Source organism: Falco peregrinus, chromosome 2, assembly GCF_023634155.1.
Source record: "Falco peregrinus isolate bFalPer1 chromosome 2, bFalPer1.pri, whole genome shotgun sequence".
NCBI classification, from domain to species: domain Eukaryota; kingdom Metazoa; phylum Chordata; class Aves; order Falconiformes; family Falconidae; genus Falco; species Falco peregrinus.
This window is the reverse complement of record NC_073722.1, coordinates 81,087,320-81,112,785: the sequence shown is the minus strand read 5'-3', so window position 1 is coordinate 81,112,785 and position 25,466 is coordinate 81,087,320. Positions and strand designations below refer to the sequence as shown.

Sequence of the window (25,466 nt, the reverse complement as noted above, 5' to 3'; positions counted from 1 at the left end):
CAAAAGCAGGAAAATAATCGTTAATTATTCAGTGTAGCTTGGCATACTGTGCTACATAATCTTAAAACAAAGCAAATAGTTTAGCGAGTTTATTTTCAAATCTGTTTAATTCTTTTTTATAGTTCAAGCTTTTTTTTTTTTTTCCTTTTTTCCTTTCTTCCTGAAGCATAGGCAATAGCTGTCAAGAAATGAAAAGGCTGGGAACTTGTTTGTCTAAGATATTATACATCTTTAACACAGCATGCTTTTCCTTGCTTACTGGTAGGCAGAAAAGACAAAGAACACTCTTCTACATTATTAGAAAAACAGTAAGTTGAAACCTCGTCTCTGTAGTAAAGAGAAACTGAGAAGGCTATGGGTTGAATAAGAGTTGTTGTTGACCAGCACCTTTGAACACAGTGCTGTATGAAACTCCCTCTGACATCCCCGATATCAAAGATTACTAACGCCCAGGGAATGTATACAAGAGAAATCAAACCCACAGGCTGACTCTCTTGTGCTATTTTACAAATCCTTTTTTTTTTTTTAGGATTTGGGTTAATTGAGTAACCTCTAGTTAAAAAGTCTTGTCTCTTGGTAGGTAGGTTGTGTTCCTTTTCAGCACTTACATTTATTAACAGATGAGTCTTCATTTGGATGGGCCAGTGCAGATAAAGAAATGTTTGCACAGTTAGTGTGGCAAAAATGCACCCTGTGACCAGTAGCTCTCATTTCCTGTTTGCCATTGATACCTCTGGTTGTATTGGCTGAGTATATTGGCCAAGAGATGTAATGAAGTAAGTTCAAATCAGCCAAACTGTTGCAGTCTATCCAGGCATGATTCCTTGCCAGGCAGGTGTGGGAACAACTTGAAAATATGTATGTATTATCGATTTTTAGCTCCATTAGTTAGCAATGTTTATGCAGGTATTTACCTTTACTACCCTAGAAATTATCATAGTAAGTCTATTCAATCAATCACTCTTTTGACCATACACTAAGTGTAATCGGTGGTGAATTACTTGGCTGTGTTAGTGAGTTGTGCAAATCTTAAGAAAATAAGAAGTTCCAAAGAGTTAAATGAGGGAAGAGTTGGCAATGCTTGCACTGATTTCTTGAAGTAGGTTGAAGTTCACAGTTTATTTGCATTTGAATTAATTGAGATTGGTGTCCAGCAGTGCTTTTCAGAACAGGCTTCAGAAAGACTTTTTTGTATAATAAAGTACTTGTAAATGTTAGTTGGAAGATGAAGGATATCTGAAATACTTCTTTCTTTTTCTGACAGAGCAAGCTTTTTCACTCATTTTCCTCTAAGTAAGGCTTATTGTAATTCTGAAATATTTTTACCACTGAATGGGCGGTCTGGTGTTAAAAGCCACTATCATATTTAAATCATATTTATCATATTTAAATTAGCATATTAAAAACTTTCTGAAATAATTTTTAGTTTCTTCACAAAGAAGTTTCTAATACCTACAAAAAGAAGTAAAATAATCCTAAAACGGCTCATAACATTAATCAGATAAAATGTTATTTCTTACTAAAAAAGGTCTTTTATTAAATGATAGGAATGCCTAGTTTATTACTTTGCATACTTTTGCTTCCATTAAGAAACATACTATTTTAGATACTTTCTGCATTGTAACTCTGAACTGTATGTATTTTCACCATAACAGAACTTTGTCTTCCTAAATTATATGTAAATCATTTTACTTGTAATCACATTTAAACAAATCAATGACCGATGAAACAAAAGCAGGTAGAAATTTTTCTTGTTTAATGATGGGTAGTGGAAATAAATTTCTTTTTCAAATAGTTTGCAGAATATGACGTACTTAAAAGTTGAACATTTCAAGTTGTATTTTTTTTTAAATATTATCTTTCATAAACTTTATTTAAAACACCACTATAACCAACAATATATGTTACTTACGGGTTTTGCTAAACTTTTTCAAGCATAATTACTAGGAAAGAAAGAAAAAAGGCCCTTTCACATCATTGTGGCAGATGAATATAAATCTTAATTCATATGCAAAAGCAGTAAAAAAAAATAAATACAACTTTTGTTTCTATTAGAGACTGAGTATAGTACCACCAATACTGCAATTATATAAATAATCCTTTATCATGAAGACTGTATTTGGTGACAGTCATGCCCTTCCAGTGACAATAATAAACAGAAGCAACAAAAGTACTGGATGCGTGAAAATATCATGATATCTAAGAAGATTTCTTTAGGAAAAAAGGTAAACAAACTGCAGAAAAGTGGGCAGAGTAACTATGAAAAAGTTACTTCTTCTACCCGCTCTGGACCTTCCCATTTCAGTTTAGGCTTATTGCCTTTTTGTTGAACTCACTCCTGGTTATCTGTAGTTTCCTTGCACAACAAGAGGCAGTACTCTAGATGCGATTTAACTCAAGATGTTGTTGACCATCATTCAGAAAATTTGCAACATGTATCTACATACAAAGGCAAAAAGCAAATAAATAACTGAAGAAGATAAGTAAAACTGATTAGAAAGAAACTTCTTCTGTTTTATAGATTCCATAATTTTCCATGAAAGTTTTCTTTTTGTCCAGGAAAGCTTAGCAACATGGCCTCTAGGCAAGACCAGCATAGAAATACCTACATAGCTGTCCTACCTAAGGTGTATTTGTTCCCTGTGTGAACTCCAGATGAGAGTGCACCACATACGACTATATATAATTTTTAAGATTGTATTCTCTGTGTGGAAAAGTTACTAAAATATAAGTTTTCTTTTAAGAAATTAAGATGTACTTATTTTATTTTTTATGCAAGATTCAAACACCTTCAGTATATAAACAGAAGAGACTAGTATCTGCTTTCTGAGAACACGCTGGGTGTAATGGACAGCTCAATACATATGAATAAACAACCAACCTGCAAATAACTATCTTTTAGAGTAGTAGCAGTCCCATTTGCTGTTAATATAGCAGAAAACCACCAATTGTACTTAAGTAACAGAATAGATGCACCATGATAATTTTGAAAATGCTTTTTGCATTTGTGTTTTGCCTTCAAGAGAAGGAGAATTATTTTGGTGCATTTCAGTGCCTTTTTTTTTTTTTTTTTCCTCATTTATGTATTGCCACTTCTATCAGCATCTAATTTTTCCCTTCTAAAAGTCTGGTTTAACTCTCAAGTCAATAAAACCAAGAAGCCTCATAAGACACAAAGTTTGTACAACATCTTGGTGACTATTCACTTTTTATGAAAGATTTAAGGTTGTTGAACCTGTAGAATGAAATCAGAGACCAAGCACCTTTGTTAAAAGCAGATTTTCTCAATGTTGTCCAGGTTCAGGTCTGAGAGGTGAATGCTCAGAACATGGTCAGAAAGACAGCATCAGTTCCAAATATTTGCCTCGTTAGCCCTGCAGTATTAATGGGAATGCAAACCCTGATAATAAAATGTAACATCTTCTTTTAACAGCGAGGCCTTCTTTTTTTCTTCACTGTTTCAAGATGGAAACATGAGTTCAGTTCATCTGTTTTAGCAGTGGAAAAGCCACAGAGAAGGAAGAAAGGCTCTTACTTGACAGCATTTTTGCCTTGTCCTTGTGAAATGGAATTAAGTTGTGGGGGTCCTCCCTCGACTTGCAGCAGCCAAGGTTAGCATAACCTCGCCTTCGGTGAGAAATCGATGGTTTTCATCCTGAGGGCCGATTTCCAAATTGAAATACAGTTCATCACATTGCTGCTCTTCCCTATGATCAAGTTCTTCGACAGAGCTAATTGTTTGAAATAAACCAGAAGACACACAGCACCAGGTTGTGACAGTTTGAAGACTGATCATATTTTGCATTTATTTCCTATTCCTTTTAAAGTGAATTAATCTCAACTGGTATAGTGAGAGTTAAAATATTAATTTTAAATTTGTTTGTCCTCCAACATACATGTTATGGGTCTGTCTTCTATTTAATCTACCTTTATATTCTTATGTAATTCAGAAACCCAGCAATAATTAGTACTACGGTAGTATTTTAACATGAAAATTATATTTCTATTTTAATTTTTATGATTTTTGCTGCAGGCAGTTTTTTGATAAACAGTAATAATCTGTAAAAATTGTCGTACACATTGATGCATGGGGCTGATTTAGTTCTTTCCTTGGGACACCAAAATGAAAAAAAAAATGAACATTACTCCTGAGATTTAATTTTTGTATTATGCTAATTATTCTTTGAATTGGAAACAGTTTTTCAAGTGAATTTCAACTGTGTTGCTTAACTATAATTACATTTTGGTCTACTACTGTCTAATAATAGGCTGATTCTCTTCTTTCATGCTTAAAGAATTATTGTCACAAAAATATTTTAACAGTCTACATTTGTATGTTCTTATTGCAGTCAGGGGGTGTGGGGGGAGTTTAGCTGCACCTTGGGGGTTTCATTTGAAGTGCTTCAGGCGTCACATCTTAAAATCGGTGTCCCCTATGGACCAGAAATCTAATATTTTAATATATTTATGTCCTTTATATCTTTTCAGTGTGATAGTCACATTCACCTACTGCTCTAGGCTCTCTGTAATTTCTTCTGTGCATATGTAAACTGTGAAAAGGGCTTCCATGCTTGTTGTTGTAAAAATATATGTAGTAGATACAGTAAAAAGTTAATAAAGCTATACTGAAAATTTGATATATATATTCAAAGCCTCAGAAATCAATATCAAGAATAACACCCTGCCATGTTGTCATATTTCTGAGCTAGAACAGCTGCCATTATTAATAATGAGATATGAATGAAAGATATAATTCGCTGACTGTAATGAGTTAGTGTTTTTATTACATGCTACCTCTGACTCCTCCATGAACTATGTGAGGTAATATGGCCAGTGATTTTGGTTTTAGCATTCTCTGCTTTCCTTGTGAGACTAAAGGTCTAAATTTAGTGAGGTAGTCCTGCAATTTTGATAAATTGGGTGTTTGTTCCTGGAGTTATCATGTGTAAATTCTGGAAGAAACCTTGAAGATCTGATTGTGAAGCTCTTAATGGTTAAAACATAAACAGTGTCCTGTACCTTTGTTCTTTTTTTCAAGAAATGAAAGTGAACAGTAGATTGTATGCATGCATAGAAATTCTGAATTCTAAAAATCTTTGTTAAGTATTAAATTGAGTTTTTTCGAAGTGACTGACGATGTATATATAAAATATTGGAAAAATCATTGATTTGGTTTTTTGTTTTTTTTTTTTAAGATTTAAAGTAGAGACTCATTTTATATTTCCCATACATTGGAGGTTCTTAAGGCCTCAGCTTATCAGTTTGATTTTCAACATCAGTTTTCTTATCCCATCATGCAACGTAAGGATGCTGTAGCACACTGATTTATATCCATTAACATCTCTGTAAGATCCCGTTTGGTGTTTTTAAGAAGGAAAAGGGTTGGTGATTTTCAGGGTTCTTTAGTGTTGGTTAGCCATTTCTCACCAGAACTGGATTTCTGAGGTGGCCTTTGGTAAGGTCCACTGATCTACAAGCCACAGCTACTTAGGGAGGGCAATAAGAGTACCATCTGCTGAAAGGAGTTATTGCTGTCACTCTTGTCGCTGAATATTCAGAGGCATATAGCTTCTCAGCATACTGTTTGTTCTGTGTATAGACTAGGTTTGTAAACCAACAATCATCATGAAATTTGCATTGCTTTTGACTAGTTTCTGAGGGATTGGTTCTATCACAATCCTGTAATAACTACATCAGAATTATTTGTATGTGATAGATGTAATGCATAACTAACTTCTATTTCTGGTATTTCTGTCCAGCAGTAATTACGCACGTTTGTTTTCCTGTGTTATCTTTACATTATTTTTTCTCCCTGCTTTTGATAGTAATTTATTTCACAAAAGGCCTCTATGAATAAAACAAATCAGTTTTTTTGGTGTTAAAGGTTGTGTATTTGATTATTTATAACAATTTTTAACATGTTCACCTTGTAGCCTTCCATGGAATACAAAATGTCAACTGTAAGACTTCATGAGTTAAAACACCTCCTTTCAAGTAAGTTAAACTGAGGCACAAAGAAATGGAAAAGTGCTACAGAAGAGTCAAACTCCTTTCAGTCAACATACAATGCAAAAGTGAATGAGCATGCAATGTGCAGTGAAGGTTAAGTTAATTTACAAAGATGAGTGATAAAACTGAAGCTTCAGAGTTGAAGCTTCCTGAATGAAAATGATGTGTCTAGGAAAGTACATTCATCTGAAGTTGTTAATAAGTGGAGGAGAAACAATCCAGAGAAAGGCTCTTGCATAGTAAATTATTTTTAGAATTTAATTATCCTTTATATAAAGCCAATCAGAGTGAATGTGTGTGTGTATGTGTAGAGCTGGAATTATCAGTATATGAAGAATTGATATCTTTCAGTTTTCAAACATGAAAAAGTACCTTTTAAGAAGTGTCACCAATGAATTTCTAATTTAATAAATTTCTGAGTTTACCTAGTGTGTCAAGATTATCAAGAAATGGAGAACAGAAAAGAAAAGGCTATTCTTTCTAGGAGGTGGACAGTAAGAATCCTGCTACTGCTTTAGGCTTGTACTAATATACATCTATATCCAGAAGAAGCCACATAACTGCTCACAAATGAAGGGTCAGAATTTGGCAGATTTGGGATTAAAGAAGAGTGGAAAGTAAAGACAAAAATCAAGTAACTGTACTTATAAATTAACAAAAGCTTCAGAATGTGCTCTTAAATATCCTTAGGGGAAAAAAAATGGGCTTAGAAATATTTTTCCTCTTGTTCCATGTTAAAAGACAGTGCTGTTTTTCTTTTCAGCAGGAATTAGATTTTACTTTAAAATATTTAGGCAGAGGGCAGAAGCCTTTGACATATCTCACTGGAAAAACGTCTTGTTTGCTGGGTATCATAACATTTGCTAAGAGTAAAAACATTGAAATAATCCTAAACCAGAGGAATATAACTCATGACCTACCAAAAGACAGTGAAATAATAAGGTCGTTACTTCCTTTAAAGACATAAAGGAGGGAAATAATCAACAACAGCTAAACTTGTGACGTTGTGGCTAATTTTTTTTTCTCTTAGTTTCTATTAGAAAAAAAATGTGGAATTACTTGTGGAGAAAGAAAGGGGGGGAGGGGGCGAGGGAAGCTTTTCTGCGCTCCCAGACTGACGGAAAACTGGTGAGGTTTCATTTACATTAATATTATCATAGCAGGTTTGCATCACTGAAAATATGAGGATATATCAGACACCATATGTGCAGCTCCACACTTAATTACTAAAAGAACACTTCTGTAATGAAGATTATGGCATTGTTTTGAAATTTGCTTCCTCCTCTTTATCCTTGCATGCATATTATTTCTGGCCATCTGCAGGAAATATTACAAAATTACAGTGGGTAACTAACAACAGAAGAATATTAATGGTAAAAGTCTGTATTACTGAAGGAGGTTCCTAAATTACTGGATGCTTACCAAGTGTGTTATGACCCACAATGTCAATCTAACATTTTCCATTATGTAATGAAATTAAAAAACCCCTCAAAACCTAGAATGCCGCTTTAGAATGGATGTCTACAACATCAAGCTAAATTACTGTCACACAGTGGAAACAAAACTTTGCAGATGTTGGTGGGATGAAAATCTGTTACCTCTGTCTAGGTAATTCAGAGTCCTAAGAGCAGACAAGTCTTCCGTCTTGCAGGGTCAAGTTTATAGTCACAACAATATGAGACACATACCCATGTACTAAGCTTGCTTAAACAGCATTTCAATTATATCTTACGTATATTCATTTAGAACTTACAGTGCTCACTTTGATGTAATAGGGCAAGGAAAGCCATGAATCAGAGAAGCACCTCTGTATTTGCACATGTAAAAGTATTAAACTGTATTAATCCATTATTTTGTGGACAGTCACTAAATGGAGTTAGTGGAATAATTTAAAATATTCTTTGTCTAGTTGAATTGAGGATGCTTTTCCCATGTTGTGTGAAGATCTTGAGAAAGTAGGTGTGGTGCACAAACCATGTAAATAGTATAATTACTGAAATGTTTTAAAGACCAGTTTAGACACCCTTTAGTTTATCCAGACCTAAAAATTAAAATAAAGCTTCATTAAACCGCTAAGAAGTATCAATCAGCATGTACTGGAGTTAAGATTAAAAATATTAGTAAAGCTTTCATAAAAACAATATATTTCCGTTATTATAATACTTACAAAGAGAAAGTACTATACTATAAAACAAAAAGCGAATTTTTAGAGGTGTATTAATTGATCTGTGTTGAGGCCACTGCTGTTCCTTCTGTCCTGTTACCCCCATATTTCAGTGTTTCCTTTCCCTCTGCTGACCGACACTGTTTGTATGAGCTGGGCCAGGGAGCTGATCCAGCCGAATTTACCCTCTCCCTCCACTGCTGCCACCTCAGCTGCTTCTCAGCTGGAGTATCGTGGGCCAAGATCAGCTTAAGCTCTCATGAAACAAACTGGATTTCTTCAAAATTATGTAAAGCCGAGTTGAGCTAGTGAGTTACTGTGGCCATTCAGTGAGTGGGCTGTAACAACTGTCCAAGATAAGAGTTGAAAAGAACAGCACAGTCCTGTGACTTCAGTCACGCAGCTGCAGGTAACTACTCCCCCCCTCACCCCCAAGACATCGTTCTAAGCTTCTCTGCCAGGGCTTCTAGTGGGATACTTTGTCCCTATGGTATAAATTCAATTGGCTGATAATAGTATTATGGGACCGTTATAGTAAGAGTTTGCTGGAAAGTAAAGAGTTTTATAGCTACTTTTAGCCTCCCAGGCATGTTTCTGGTATCCCATTATGGTTAAAAACTCCAAAGTGCTGGAAGGGGCTAGCTGGCCTAGCTGTCTACAAAATGGTTCTTCTGGAGTAGTAGTTTTTAAATATGCCCTTTCTAGATTTGCATCTCTCTTGGGCTTTTTCTACAGCCAAAACTGGGGTAAAATGTAGACCTGAATCTAAGCTGTCTTTCATGGGTGATGTTCAAAGAAGTCAAGTAACTTTGGAAACGAGATAATTTTGGATTCTTTTAAGGGCTCTCTTTTTTTCCCCCAAGTATATTGTGTTTTATCATACTGTGCACTCACAACTGTGGAGAACTTGGAGGTTGTAGCATTATTATGGGCCATGAATAGGGAAGTCTGTTGTTTTGTTTCCCAGCATTCAACCCAGAAATTGCAGCCACTGGCTACAGTGCCAGCACGGTGTTGACAGTCCTTTATTAAGTGAGAAACTGGGGAATATAAGCAACATGCGTGGCTATAAGGGCTAGCTCCTCTCCTTCCTTAGCGTCATCATCCCTTCTCTTCATCTACTGCTCCATGCAAGTGAACCTGGTTCTTAGGTACAGTCCCCTTCATTTACTGTCTTTATCCTTCTTCGGTACTGTCGTCTTCCTGCTGGAATTTTCTATTGCTACAGGAGTAACTTGGTCCCAGGCCTTATTTTTGGAGGAGGCAGAGAGAGAAGGCTTGACTGGGGTTTGCCGTCAGCAGTGATTAAAGATGATCTGTGTGTTCTCTTGCTCTGGAGGACAGAAACTCTTATCCCCTCTCTTCATCGAACGTACTGATTGTCTCATTTATGCAATTGTATGCTTAAGATGCTGAAGATGAGAAAGGTGGATTTTTCCCTATAACTTTAGGCAGGGTAATACTGCTTTTCCACCATGGGCCAAAATGAGAGATTTTGAGACTGTGAGGATTATATGAAATTGATTAATATGAAAGTGATTAATTAAAGACAAAAAAGAGGCTTGCGTTCTTTTGAGTAGCCTCCATTGAGGCTCTTTTCTCTGCTTAGTAGCCATAGAAGAGCTGCAAGAGTACAAGTGTAATAGTTCTCAGATTACATTATGTGTTGCTGAACAAGATGAAAACCTGATTTTGGAGATTATCTGTGCAGAAAAAACTTTCAAAAAGGAAAGAGAGCTTTTTGATTAGTCAGTGGTGGTTTGCAGAAATTCTCATCTGGATAATAAGAAATATTTGAAACTGCTGAAGGGTAGGCATTCCCGGACCTTTGAGATATGGACAGAGGCAAGAAGAGATTTCCATTCTAATTGTGTGGGGATGCTTACCTGAGTCAGCACCGCGGATGCATTCATGCCGACATTAACCGATTCATCAATAAAGGGGTGTGTGTAGCTGCAGTACTTGGACACTTGCCACCGGATGATCTGCATTTGTGGCTGAGCAGGAGGAATGCGATGTTCAGCAGTGTCGCCTGGCTCCTTGTCCTGGTGTTGCACTTCACGGTTGTTCTTGGCAACCCCAGAGTCTATGTGGTTGACTCAGAAAGTGGGAGCAGCATCAGGGTGGGATGAAAAAGGGAGCACAAACATGTCTTGGGGAGGTGGGGTGATTACTCTCAAGGTTGTAGTTTCAGAGCCATAATTTTGTGCGAAAAGAGAGATGGGAGGCTCTTGCCTGTACACACAATTCATACCAGATATGGTACGAAGTGTCTGGTGATGGCCATACCTAAGCCATCTGAGCTTTAATTTCTTGTTAAAATCTAAGGTGTTTTTTTTTTTTTTTTCTGTTAAGAGGCTCCTGATGTTTCCTGGCACGATAGGTAGTCAAAACTTAGTTCCAGTTGATTTTTGCATTAACTTTTCCCTTTATTTCTATTGTATAAATAAAACCGAAGATGTTAATCTTTTTGCCTTTCCAAAAAAACCCCAAAAACCAAGAAAAAATATTTAGAACTTTTTTCTTTTGGTCAACAAATGAACACAAAAATTTGTTGTTAATATATTATACAGTGGTGGTAGAGGAGAGACAAAATTAATTCCTTTCACATATTCACATACTGACAGTTTAATCACCATGTATTGGCTGCTCCTCTTTGTTTTCTATTATCTCCGTTTCACTCTTCTTGGAAATGACAAATTTTTGAGGTGGTGAATTAGTGAAAAATCTTACTTTACAATCCATTTTAGCTACAGGCTCATCAGGACATTGTAGGTTTTCTGGTTTACTGTCAGCTTTCCAGCAACCATTTGGAAGGCTTTTGTCTAGTAGATATATTAGACCAGTATAAAACCATAAGCAATAAAACTGTAAAATAATATAAAGCAGTTACAACATAACAGGAAATGAAGGTTCTGATCCTAATGAATGGGATTGTGAGCATACAATAAGAGAAATGCATTATCTTATTAGAAATATCTATGCAAAATTTTTAAAAACTTGCAGGTGTTCAATGAAAAATGAGTCTGATCTATAATGATGCACTAAATTTACTGTAAGTAGTAGAATGTAAAAGACCAAGTCAGCTGTCACAGTAAAAAAACTTTTTTTCGTCTCAGCTATGACAGTGAAGGTGAGGCTTTTTTGTTCTATGAAATCTCAGAACTCTATGTGTTTGCTTCATATTCTAGCAGTCCCTTCATTTCATTTTTCATAAAGAGAGAAGATCCTTCTTTTATTCACATGGACTTTAACATCCAAGTGAAGCAGCAACTTTAGCAGACATCAGAGTTTCAATTCAAATAGGGGTCAAGAATATATCTGCAAACTTGTTCCCACAGTATTCCCAAAGAATGCCGCTAAGCTGACAGTTTCTGGACACTTCTCCAGTTGATGGATCTAAGAAAGCTCTTGAATACAACAAATTGCCCTGGCAACCCAAGCCAGTTTTGTGACTGACAGAACAAGTGCAATCTTCTCTATTTCTTTCTGACTATGCTGAATTCAGGCTCATGAAGAAAGTTGACCTTTGTGGCAGTAAAGAAGAGAGAGAGACAAGTCACTGCAAAGCAGGAAAAGAGAGGCAAAAACCTCCACAGCAGTTAAATTAAAAAAGAGAAAATGCCTATAACTATTTTAGCTATTCAATTACGGAACACTTTCCCCTATTTCTGTGTTTCAGTGGATTTGTCTGAGTAGACACAATTGTATTTTTTTTTTTATTTTAGGATAATCACAAGCAATTTTGGATTTAATTCATTTTAGTTCATGGAGTTATTTTAGAGTTTTGTTTCCATTGTCACTAAGCCTTATAAAGTTTCATTGAACTTTTTCATAGTAATTGTACTTTTTCATAGTAAAGCCCAATGAAGTTTCATTGAAACGTCATTGTCACTAAGCCCTGTAAATAAGGTAAAATTCTGGACCCAACAGACTAAATGTGGATTTTAGAGTTGTTTTCATGTTTCCAATTAGGTTAGGATTTCATCTGTAGTTGACTTAATTATATTAATGCAGGCACTGAGGGAGAGCACTGGAGGGCAAATGTATTTTTTGTTCAATCCTGATAAGAACAGACCGCCCTCAGCTACAAAAAGTCCTTGTTTGTTTAAACAGCTGCAACATACATCAATCCTTTTGGTCACTGATCGAACTGTGGCTCGATCCAATGATACCAAAATCCATGTGCATCTTTATTCTCCGCAGTTTGATGCTTTGATATTTGCTGTGAGTGTTTGTACTGTTATGTACATTCCTCTACATCATACCAGGGTGCAGCCACATCCTTCTGCCAAGTGTTCATCTGTGTTTAAGGAGGCAGGGAGCTCATGGCTCCTTGCATGTCATAGATGTTCCCGTATCACATTTCTCTCTGGTATGTCCTCTAGCTATCTTCCTATGCTACGAAGATTGCTGAAACACTACTTCCCTGGCCCCAGACTACTACCTTCTCTCTCTCTATATGGTTGTTATTAGTATGTGGGTTTTTTCTTTAGGTTTTGGTTTTTTTTGTTTTTTTTTTTTGTTACTTAAAACCCTATTAGAGTTAAAAAACCCAAACTGCTCCATTCAAATCTTTGCCATATTCGTGGTGGTACTGAGCCACAATCTCCAGGTGGGTTGACTTTAAACCAGCTGAGTTATTGAAAAATCTCTTCCACTGGGTAACAAAGATGGGACCCATCTCTGTTGGCTAGAGCACTTCAATAGAGCAAGTTTCATAGACGTAAAAGGATAAAACCATAATATTAACCAGAATACTTACTTAATAGAAAGAGATTCTCCAAATTATCATGGTAGTTTGAATTAATAGTAGGGATATTGTGGTTTAGCCTTCATTCAAGGAGTTCAATAACGCCAAGGCTTCATTGTTTTTGTTGGTAACTAATATTTTATCAAAACCCAAAACTTCCTTGCATAATAAAAGGGAGAATTAGGGGTGGTAGATTAGCATATCATAGCAAATATGGAGGAATTTTAGTCTTTAATTTAGCAATTTACCTGTTTTAAAGGAAGTTGTATCTTGAGTGGCCATTTTGCCTCCTTTAGGATGACATATTTGCTCAAAAATACAGGCAACGATTTACTATGGAAGTGTCAACAGCTGTTGTTTCTACTTATATTTAATTAATGGTTGTGGTATTTTATTTAAGAAGACTAAATAAGATAAATATTTCGGGTTTCAGTTTTTTTCTAGCATGCACAGATTACACAGTTACACAGTGATGTATTAGGTGTTAATTTACAAATTTTGTAAAATGTTAACAGCACCAAAATATTTGTCTGACTGCTAAGCTGGCAGATTTTATATTTCTGATTTCATAAGATAAAGCAGTTGGAATTCCCATCGGTTGAGATGCTGCCATGATGATAAACATTAATCCTCCAGGATATTGAACCAGCTGTAACAAGCTTTCTTAATGAGGGAAGAAAGAGACTGTGTTGCTGACAGTATAACTTCCCCGGACTAGGACTTGGATGTGTCAACGATGGTAAAAACACCAGTTTTCTGTGGTTGATACTGAAGTCTCAGGGAAAAAATCAGAGCACCATGCACAGCTCAGTTCCATTAAATAAAGCTCCTCTGAGATATGTGAAATATAGTACCCTAATTTTTTTTCTGCTTTCTGTAATATTAAAGAAATTGTGAGATTGCAGTCATGAGATCATGTAAACATGATAAGAAAGATTTAAAATCGCAATTTCTCGTTTCATTATAATTCATTGGAACGTGGGTCACTGACACTAAGACATCTGGTGTCATCCTTTAAATAAATAAGTATACTTAAAACGGTAAGATTAAATTAGAGCATGAAGTTAGCAGCAAAGATCTCACCTAACATGTATCTCCACTGCATCTGTGTTCCAGGTGTTTTGGCCTTTCAGAAATGCCCTCAGCACACTCAGGCCACCGGGTGGGCTCAAGGGAGCCAACTTTAAGCCTTCGGGGCCCCTTCCAAAGAAGCTCTTCTAGAAAAGCCCTGAGCAGATGCCTCTGGGGGAGGGAGGAAAACCTGGCTCTTGTGCTGGTTGCTCACTACGAAGGTGCCCTGAGGGACCCATCTCAGAGCCACCTGTGTTTGTAAGGTCTAATCAAAGACCAGGCATGGTAGTACAGGACCAAAAGCACAGGGGTCTGCACTCCACCTTCTGCTTGTGCAGCAGGATAGTTTTGCAAATTAAATCAGGAAAGGACTGAGGGAGAGATGGACGGGAATCAGCAGAAGGCAGGGCTCATCTGGCATGGTGAGTGCTTTTTGTGAGATTTTTTTTAAAAAAAATTATTCCTCTCCTTGTGTGTTCGTGCACATGAGCTGTCAGCAGCATCGCTGGCTGTTCGGAAAGGACTGTGCCAGCCTCCTTCGGTGTGGGTGAAGGATGACGAGCGTGTGCCTGCGAAGTTGGTGGCTGTAGCTGCATAAAGTAGCTGCTGAGAGACAGAACAGATTGGTACACAGATGTACGAGCTGTTGGCTGCCGTGGCAGTGCTGCATCTCGCTGGTGCAAGCCCCAAGCCTGCTGTACATTGTTAAGGTGACCTAACAACTCCGTTTCAGAGCGTAGCTGCCAGTTCTGGAGGAGAACTAGAGGGTGACAGCGTGAGGTGCACTAGGCATGAAAGCTGGCAGCAAGTCCTGGGGGCAAGAGCTGCCATCACAACACTGTGGTCTGCTTTCCATGTAGCATTTCAGCGAGGACAAACGTAGCTAACTATGGATTATGCCTGCATTTATAGAGGAAAATCTGATACTGTGATTGCTTTACAAGAACCCTATTTTTGGTGTGATAGCACCGCCGGGCTGGAGGTACCTGCTCTGAGGGTTTGGAGGACGCAGAACCCAGGAGAAGGTGTGGGGGCACGAGCGGGAGGTACAGGAGGGGCAGGCTCACGGGAGAGGACACGCGTTTGGCTAAAACTTCTGCCACTTGTTCAAAGCTCGCATAATGGAATAATCTCTGTTTGTACAAAACCCACCTTGTTCACAGATGCCTTTCTGCCATGAAACTATAATGGTAGATAAAAAGTGTTCTGAGAAAGGGTAGCAGAGTGTTCTTTCCCAGCAGGTATTTGCATTCATCAGTATATACAATGAAGTCCTCAAAGTCACAGGCAATGAAGCATGATTTATGCTTATTACTGTAGCTGTATTATAAAGCCATTAATAAGACTGAATATGGTGACAGAACTTATGTTTTTTTTTCTGATCCACACAAAATAGAAAATTTAATTCTTATTTCTTTTCAGATTAATAGTATGTAATAGACAAAGACTGACATGTCCTGAGGGTATACAGTACTTCTCCTTGATATGTTGAAAATGACCTTTTAAATAATGTCAAGTTAATATCTGATGCGTCACCTTTCTTAAAGGTGTGAGGAATGCAGTGATCTAGCCAGTATTTAAGATTTCATTTGTCATACTTTGTAGGTGCATTAAGTTGATTAAATCAGTGTATTGGGGTGCAATGGTCATACTTTCAAATTAATTACATCTCTGTTCTTAACGCCAAATATCCTGGCTAGTCACCATATACTAACACAGAACATGAGCATAATAGCTAAGGAATTTTGGAAACAATTTCTTTGGAAGTGGAAAGTTTCTTGATTTTTAATTATATGCATTTTAAAATAGGGCATTCTCATATTTAGGTATATATTTTTGCTCTTCATACAAACTCCGACTAAGCCAGGTTTTATTAGATTATTTTTTTTTTTAAATGCACTGTATTGATATACTTCATCACATCTGGACTGGTTTTGTATAATAGGATGTTTTTCCAGTCTGGTTTGTGAAGATTACAGCATGGGAAGAGGTAAAACAGTGCTTAGTAAATATTTGCTAAACTCTCATAACAGCAACATCTCTCCTAGTCCAACAATTCCAGGCGAAGAGTCAGGCAGAGAACAAAATTTACCAATGGACTGCTGAAGGGATCTAGACAGCATAATGAACTTTGAAAGGAAGCACTCACCATGGTATTGTAGAATATATTAATCATGATTAGATATTCATAAGGAAGGTGTCAGAACTGGGATTTAGTTTGTTTTCCACAAAATATTGAATTTGCAAGAATGAAAAGCACTAGCAGGGGAGAAAAGGGAGATAGAGGTTCACATTACATTTACTTAAGAATTGAAATAAATTGTCTAACTCAGGGGTGACTAGCTCATCAACAGGGATAAATGGCAATTCTGTGAACTTTTCATGCAGTTTTCTTTGCTTAAAAAAAGGTCACTGAAGAATATTTGAATTAATTTGTATAATAGTTTTTACACACTGTTTGATGGAAATAAAAATAGGTTAAAAATACCTTCCTTCACCACCAAAATTTGTTGATGCTGGTGGCTTAGGAGCTGAATAAATGAACTACTTATTTTCAGAACAGTTATGCCTTTCTTACTGAGTGTAATACTGTCATTAATTTTAAGATAAAGCACACAATGTACATGGTGCACAGATACCATAAATATCTGTAATTTGTGCATATGCATATTGAAGTATAATGTACAGGGCCTGATATGTATCAGTCTAATGTGCCTTTGCTTACAGAAAAATTACACTGAATTTACTAGTGATAGCTAAAGTTCAAAGTAGCTAGATATTCAGTTTATGTAAGACTCTGCCTCAGACTTTGGATGTGCATTTGAATCCTGTCTGCATGATTAATGCTATTTGAGAGTTTGCATGCAATGGAAATATTGAAGATTATTCAGCATCAACTACCCGACTTGGAAACAGAGGATTTAAGGCCGTAAAGTCAATAGCCTAAGCTAAGTAAAAAGGTAATATATGATTTTATGGTATTTTGCCTTTTTTGTTTTTAAATAAGTACTTTCATAGTACTTACTGAATAGTATTTAATAGTGTTTAATAGTAATTAATAATTGATTTAACTATAACTGAGCATCTTGCAGCATAAACCACTTCTGAGATAGTCTGAAAGTTTGAAGGCTCCAAGATTAGCCCCAGTTGCTCTGCTGAGCATACTAAATTGTGTTTGATTGAATTGTACCAAATATAGTGAATGACCATATTTTTAATCAAGAGTGTATTTTAACAAAATCAAATATTTCATACTTCATACATTTCAGTAAAAAAAAATGTTACAAGGCCTTAGAACTAACTTAATACTTAAAAGATTTCAGGAGACCAGAAGGTAATACTCAGGGAATACTCAATCGAGAGCTCTAGAAAACAGCAGACTACTCATAATTATATTAATCAACATGTAAGTTGTTAGTTTCTCTTACCTGAAAATCCTTACAGGTATGTAAGAGCTGTATTGTAATATGTGGAACTTGTATTTATTTAAATATGTTGCATGAACAAACACACCCCTGAAAAAAAAGGTAAAGGTCAGGAATATATCTGCCTGACCGTCTGATCTCGCAGCACAAGCAAATTCACTAGAGTGCTTTCTTGGTGACACCTCAGCGATGTAGCAAGCCCAGGAAGGAAACTATATGTTCAACAGCATTTCACTGAAATTGTCGAATATAATTGAATAACACTTGCTTATTTCTTGGAATGTTTCTTTCAGAGCTGGTCTCTCCCTTGTCTTCTCTGGCTGTGCAGCTGCTTAATTCAGATCCTGTTTCAGTTTGTGGCAAGTCCCCTGAGACAGAAAGTGAGATTAATGCCTTATTCATCTTTGATTAAGGCACACACACCATCTCCCTTGCTTCTTCCAAAGTTCTCAGAAATATATATAGTCTGGGAGATTAAAGTAGAACTTTTTTTCTACTTTTCTGTGTGAGAGTAATGGCAGAAAAATGTAGAAGTTGCTTGTACTCAGGATCTCTATATTGGTTGAAGTCTCATATTTCAAAATATTTATTACATCTATATTGGTAATGCTTAAAGTATTTGATTTTAAGCATTTTCCTATGAAACAGTTTTGATTATAACATTTAACTGTATTAACCATTTGTTTGACTCTGAAATTCCTTAACCCCACGTATCTTTTGTTCTTGTGAATATGTAATACCCTGTGCACTTAATAATGCATGCTAACTGTAGTCATTCATATATTCGTGTCTAATGATCTGTGAAGAAATGAGACAGCTTAAAACTCAGTATGTCGACCCTGACTTGGAACAAACAAACAAAAATTCAAATAAAAGTAGTCATATAATAAAAAACCTAAAAGTAACTGCTATACAAATATGTAATTCCTGAAGCAAAAAATATGGAAGAATGCTACCCAAACACTGAAACATAAAGTTATGTCAGATTATAATCAATGACTAAACAAGATCAAGATCAGTAATGCACATTAGAGTTCAGAAATATGTAATTTTGCCCCAGAGTGCATGATATAAGCATAATTTAAAATGCAGTTTCTGATTGTTTGATAATATAACCACTAAAAGGAATGTAACCATTTGTGCTGTACTTCCAAACAGAAATAAACATGTTTTTTTAGGTATCATGAATTTATCGAGTTGATACCTTTTTTCTTTCTGTTTCTTCATACACAGCAACAAAATCTGGAGTTGTAATAAAGCTTCAAAAACTGATTTTTATTCTGTCTTTTTAATTCAACTTTTTAACAATGTAAGTCTTTATGGACAAATCATACTTTTTTCTTAAAATAATAGCTTAATAATGGCATTGATTTAAGGAGAACTGTGGGTTTAGTAGTAGTTTTTAAATAAATAGCCACTTACGTTGTGCAATAAATTCAATAGAAAATGTGTGATACTTTGAAAAAAAATGATTTTTTTTATTTCTGAAAAGGCAAATATTACTTTTGGGATGTTACGTGACATCTGTCCAAAAAGCTGACTTCTTTAATTTAAAGTTTTAAGTGTTCATCCAAGTAACAGGCAATGAAGTCAGAAACTGAGCATGTAATCATTTTCTCTTCTTTTGGACAAGTACAAAGGAGAAGCCTTTCAAGGTCAAACTATTTTCAAAATTATAAGGACTCTATTCTTTTACACCACATGAGGCTAAAATATATGCCGTTCAGATGGGAGGGTGGTGGAATGTGGCTGCCCTTAATGTCTTCTGTGAATGACTGTTCTCCAATCTAATTTTCATTGTACGGTGAGATATTCCACAAGTGCACAAAGGGAACAAAGGTTCAACTGTGCATAACTAGTATTAGTATGCACAACTGCTAAACTAATCTGATTCTGTCCGTGAAAGTCAACAATAAACCATTTTCAATAACTGTTTTTCAACAAACAAAAATTAAGGGGTATTTTCTTTGAGATTATAAGTCAAGATGCTGATTTTTTATTATTTTTGTACACAATGGATTTATTGTTCCAGTAATGGTGATACTGAGAGCTAACATAGAGGCAGTGAAGGAAAATGCCATTCTGTTACATAGTTGAATTCTCAGAGTTCTGAAATAATCTTTTCCTGTGCTTCAAGTCGGTGAGCTAGATTTGTTGTAATAAACCCATAGTAAAGGTCCATCAGAACGTATGATTAGCAGTTCTGTTTTGGTGGATATATGAGGGGAACCTGAGAAATATTTTTTACTGTGTCACTTCCTATCATCACTTTAATATCCAGTTACTGAACAGGTATAAAAGAAAATACATTAAGTTATTTATGTAAAATATCTCTCTCTAGTAGATCTTGTTGTCTTTGTTTCAAGTAATTTACTGCTTAATATATTCTGCAAGAGATCTCCTAGGAGAGATACCTCTACTATGTATATTAGAAAAGCTGGAGTAGTAGAAAAAAGGTACTTGAAGTAGGAACTGTTAGAATAAGCAAGGATGAAGAAGAAGAAATCTTAAATCTGGTTAATAGGGAGACTCAAATGAGATTGGTTTTGGTGGAACAAAAGAAAGGTGGCGTCAAAGTAGTATGGTATATTAATATCAAGCTTGAATTTCAGTTAAAAGTATGAAAGCTAGGCAGGCTGGCGAAGTCAGCTAGAAGGAGAATGAAGCAGGCAGCAACCCCCAGTTTGGTAGACTAGTCCCCAAAGGCGGCTAACGGACTTCTGCAAGATCCGTTACTGAGACTGTGAATACAGGTAGAGCTAAAGTCCATTTCATACCTTTGCTATCTCCCACAAGAATTAATTTCATGCAGTCCCTGCCTTGAGGACTGCTGCTATATGAAGAATGATAGGAGTCAAACCAATGGTTTGTGTAATGGTATTGACAGGAGCACGACCGTAAATGATACTGAATAATAAGCAATCCCCACTTTGTTCACATTTTATGCTCAGCTGATTTCCTATAAAAACCAGAATGTTAGGCAAGACTTTAACATTCTATACACACTCTGGGCTCTTAGGCCACACTTCCGATGCTTTATACTTATTCATGTGTGTCTTTATTCTTATCAGAGGTTTCTACATTAGTAGTGTAAGTGCATTAGAAGCAAGATAGAAAGGGAAAAAAATAATACACTCATGCATAAGTCAGCCTGCACGGAAGTTGTTCATCTCTGTCCCATATTACAGGACTAAATAATATAGACTAAACAGAATGATTTGCACATATGTCAAAGTGATGAAGGATCAGTTTGCTGTGTTGACTTTTTGGAACAATAGTTTCAAAATGGATGATGAATATCATTAATAACTATCAAATATCTCTAATAGGTACTGAAGCCACTTATGAAATGTACATTTTTAGGTCCATTAGGAGACATAAGGAAACTCTCATGGCATATGTATCTATAAAATCTGTAAGTATGATTGTTATAGGCCTTCCATAGTTCTGATCTTATCTTTATGAAGGTATAATGTCTTTGTCCAGGCAAGAGCAGCTCTGATACAAATACTCTATGGTTTTTTTTTCAGCAGCTCCTGCGAGCATTTTCTCATAAAATTCAGAATATTAACTCTGTCAAGGCCTTTAATATTAGAAACAGTTCTACACATTCTTCCAGATTGTTGTGTATCTCCCTTTCTAGTATCAGTATCTAATATCATAATTTTAGTTCTAAATTGGACTAGTTCATCAAACCAGTCCGATTTTTTCTGGAAAAATCACAATTTTTGTTCATTCAAATAGAAAGTAATTTTTTTGATAACCTGGTTTAAAATGTACCACAACACTGCAATCAGCACAAGCTAGGTTGTCACAAAGACTGCAGGATGACAAACTTACGGGCTGAGTGCAGATGAAGTAGATAAGATCTATAACTGTATGCATACCATATTGTATGTAATCTACCAGGTAGATATTGGTACTTACTGTTAAAACGTATCTTTAAAATAATGATGTCTGAAACTGTTAATTTAATATTCTGGCTTAATATTAAAATTGCAAATAGGTGAGTATCCTTCTGCTATTTTCTTTCTGTGAAACAAAAGGTTACATTAAATATTGAGAGTGGCCTTGTCCCTCCTTTTCCTCATTTCTTTATATAACGTTTCAATTTATGAAGGTGAACTATGTGTAATCAGTCTACGATTTTAACTTTTGTGTAAGAAGGAAAATTAGACGTAAACAGTACTTCTTTCAATTTTCAGTGCATCTTCATAAAGTTTCATAGGTTTGTTTGAAATACGTGATTTTTACTGTTCTTAGACAAATTTCAACAAGGTGCTATTGTTTACGCAAATAAGAATAGTTACTGAACTGTACTCACAGTAAAAGACACTATGTTGCAGTGTTATGAAGTGTCTGTTAAGAATTATTGCAAAGTCTCCTCCAGGATGACAATATTTTTCTTGCTAATTGTAAAATAGCATTAGACAAGTATGAAGCAAAAAATTTGTACAAAACTGTACCAACAACAGTGTTTGAAACAACTATTTCTGAAAACAATGTTCACTAAATATCATTAGTACTAATATAAATGTATCTACGTAGCTTCCTGAAGTGTCCTGTGACCAAGCAGTTCTTAAAGATGTCATTTGCAAATTTGGATTTGTTTCTAACAAGTAAAAGAATGCTGGTGCATTTACCATGGTAGTGCTTTGCTGGTTCAGGTCATCCGCAACACAAGTTGTGGGATTCTGAAACAACAACCATCAAAACCCCAAACCGATCAAAGTTTTTCAAATAACCTGCCCTGAATTTTGCCCTTGATTGGAGTGAATTCTGGGGCAAGATGTGGGGAGTTTATTTAATAGACTGGAAAAATTCTTACAATGCTGACATATGTAATAGTGCTTATAGACTATACATATTTTCAATAATGCAATTTAAAAATCTCTTCAGAATACTGGCAAAAATTTCAGTGCTTTGCTTACATTTTTAGATGTCAGTGCTAGTAAAATGAAGAAAGATAATAATAGATGTATGCTAGATATTTAATACTTTTAGGTTGTGAACAGCGCATCACGGAAGACTGCTTAAAGGAGAACATTGATGAACATGTGACTAATGATCATTAGTTTTCTTTAATTTGAGAAAAAGTGTTGACATTTTTACTACTGTTCTATTATTCCAATCTTTTCTGATGCTTTTCCTGGTTGTTTCCTCAGTGAACCTCTTGTATGAGTATTGAATAGTGATAAGAAACTGTTCAGTTCAGCATAACCTAATTGATATTGATGTCCCAAATACTACTAGCTTTTTTCTTTTTGCTGTTGTGCCAGATGGAGTACCCTATTTCTACTATATTTATTCAAGCCCACAAATGGAATATCAGTATTGTAAACTTTTATGATATGACTTGTGCAAAAGCAATATTGCCGCCTGTCACTGAACGTTTACATTTTATTTTGACAGGAACCGACCTGTAAAGATGTTTATGTGGTGGTCAGCTGTTTTACTTCTTGGATGCATTTTGCTGGGAGCAGACGGGTGGCCAGCCAAGGAAGGATACGACTTTAGGCACTATCAGCCCCTAGTCAGATTACGCCACAAGGTACAGATTATTCTCTAGCACCACTGGCTTTTCTTCCATTGTCAAAGGGATAAATGCCAGCTTTGTTTTGTTTGCGTTTATTGGAGTAATATTCAGAAATAAACTTTGTGAGTAACAACACCTGCAAAAAGATAGACTTGATTTGACAAGTAAACAGGAGCTGTTTCGGTTGAAAGCCCAGAAATCTTTCAAAGATAGTAAACTAAGCTCCGTTCTAGCTTCACAAACCAGAGATCATGAATGTCAACACAAACTCAGAGACCCAGGAGAGGCTGTCTCTCAAAGCAATGGTCAGCATCCCCTTAAGGCAACAACTTGTCCTAGAAATCACTGGGTTTCAGACCAAGCAGCAACCAGGGGAACTGCCTGTCAGTGAAGCACGGTGGTGTTAACTGATGGAAGAAAAACTTGTCTGCATAAGGTAGAGGTTCACTGCCTGCTGAATTTAAGAGTCTTGAACTGTGGCATAATATAGATGTTTCCTGAGGTACTGGGTTTCCCAGCGTCAAACATTATATGCTGCTTAAATTTTGCCCATCTGCCACACCTTTGCCATGAATCCATGAGTCCCTAAAGAGTTCTCAGCTAACAAATCCTGCTCTTCTTCTGGTAGCTAGAAGGGAAACTGCTGTGGTGATCCTGTAACACAAGGAAAAGGGTCGTAATATCTCCATGGGCTGTCTGAAGCTAGCATAGATCTGATCAACTTCCTAGTTTCTTCCTATCATGGTACTCCTAGGAGCAACATTTGAGGAGCCATAAGGCCTACAATCAGGCCAGCAAAGATGATGGAATGAACTTCTTTTCCCTTTCTTCTGAATCTGGATGCTTCAACTAGATAGTCTTGAGTTGTAGCCAGAAACTCTAAATTTTTAATAATGTTTCAAGATCTGGCTAGTTTAATTTCTCAATACTTTTTATAAAATGTGAAAGCTATTTCTTCTTGGTCCTAACTTTGAAAAAAAATGATCCACTATCATGTGATTCTATCTCAGCATATAAGGAGTAGGAACTGATAACTGAGTTCTCAAATGAGAGAAATTTGCTTATTAGCCAAGTATTTTATACTATGTAGGTCAAATATGGCAAGTTTCTAACAAATGGATGATATAATATTAAAATTGAAATTTCATTATAAAATTCTGCATCCTTTAAGGAATGTTTTTCAATCAGAATAAAGAATGCATCAGGCCTCAGTCAAGTAAATACGTAACTGTATAAGCACGTAGGTGTTTACACTGAATATTTTGCAAAATCAGAAACGTTGTTTTATCAGTTTACTTCCATTTGTCAGCCTTAAACAAAATACAACAAAACAACACAAGAAAAATACCTTGAATCTAGAAGGAATAAGAGAGAGAGACTAGCGATGAAACTGTGGCATAAACCATGTGAGACAGAAATCACATGTACCAAAAAAACCCTAAAACAATTCTGCTCACATTCTTCATGGGTTTAAGTGGAGGACGTGAGGTACAGTGAAAATAATTTCTGAGATTTAGATAGTCTCTGACATTAATGTTTGTATGTAGAACTAATAGTGTAACTGTTTCTTAATAATACTTCTAGTCATCTAATAAGTCTTGTATAATATTTGAAATAGGCTTATAAGCATTTCAGGTTCAATATTGGGGGCAACCACACACGTATATGCCTTTGTCCACATACAGATATATATATACACACACATGAAAGGCAGAGAGACTTTTCTTCTATTTTTCATTCCTTATATATTTTTGAAAAACATATATAAAAATATGAATACAGACAGAACGGAAGCAAATGGCACATCCTGTAAATATCTTCTTTTAGAAATGCAAAATCTAAAGTGAAAGAAATTTAATGCTAGGAAAAAACATAAAGAAAAAGGAGAAATTATAATGAAAATATGGTATAAAAATTTCTTCTGAAAACCGAAGAAAATATGGTGGGAGCTTTTTTCTAGGCAATATAGCTAGATTAAAAAAAAATGTTTTAGTGTATGGTTTTTCTGTTTTGGTATTATGGATATGTGTTAGTATACAAAAGCCCTAGGAATGCAAAACTTCTGAAGTCAATTGTTCTGGTTTTGGCTGAGATAGAATTAATTTTCTTCTTAATTTCTGGTACAGTGCTGTGTTTTAGAAAAACATTTTAGAAAATAATTTACAAGAGACTTTTAAAGAGATGTATCAAAATCTTTTTTTAAAAAAAGTTTTACGAAAGTTTTGTAGGAAATCTAAATGTCATGATAACAAAAGAGAGACAATCCACTGCTTTAATAGGTTGATAGTAAATTGTGTGAAGAATTAATTATGTTTTAATAACAAATATTTGTAGCACAAATTTGGTTGATAGGTTGTTCAAAACATTTTATAATAATTTTTCTTAGGAAAACATTGATATTATCTACCTTTGTACTGTCCCTTAGCTTCCCCCAACTTCCAAACCCCCTCTACAGTTTTCATAGTTAATGAAGCCACCTCTCTTGAATGGTATTCATTGTTCACCTGT

At 35.6% G+C, this 25,466-nt stretch overlaps 1 protein-coding gene across 4 annotated transcripts in view; it reads left to right on the top strand.

Moving 5' to 3' along the window:
* Positions 1 to 25,466, top strand: part of FSTL5 (follistatin like 5) — a 322,297-nt gene that overhangs the window by 3,634 nt on the left and 293,197 nt on the right. For all 4 annotated transcript variants that reach the window (XM_055797132.1, XM_055797130.1, XM_055797131.1 and 1 more), the window contains exon 2: positions 22,835 to 22,973. In XM_055797132.1, coding sequence (XP_055653107.1) covers positions 22,851 to 22,973 — 123 coding nt within the window. In that variant the 5' untranslated portion in view covers positions 22,835 to 22,850. The remainder of the gene's footprint in view (positions 1 to 22,834; positions 22,974 to 25,466) is intronic.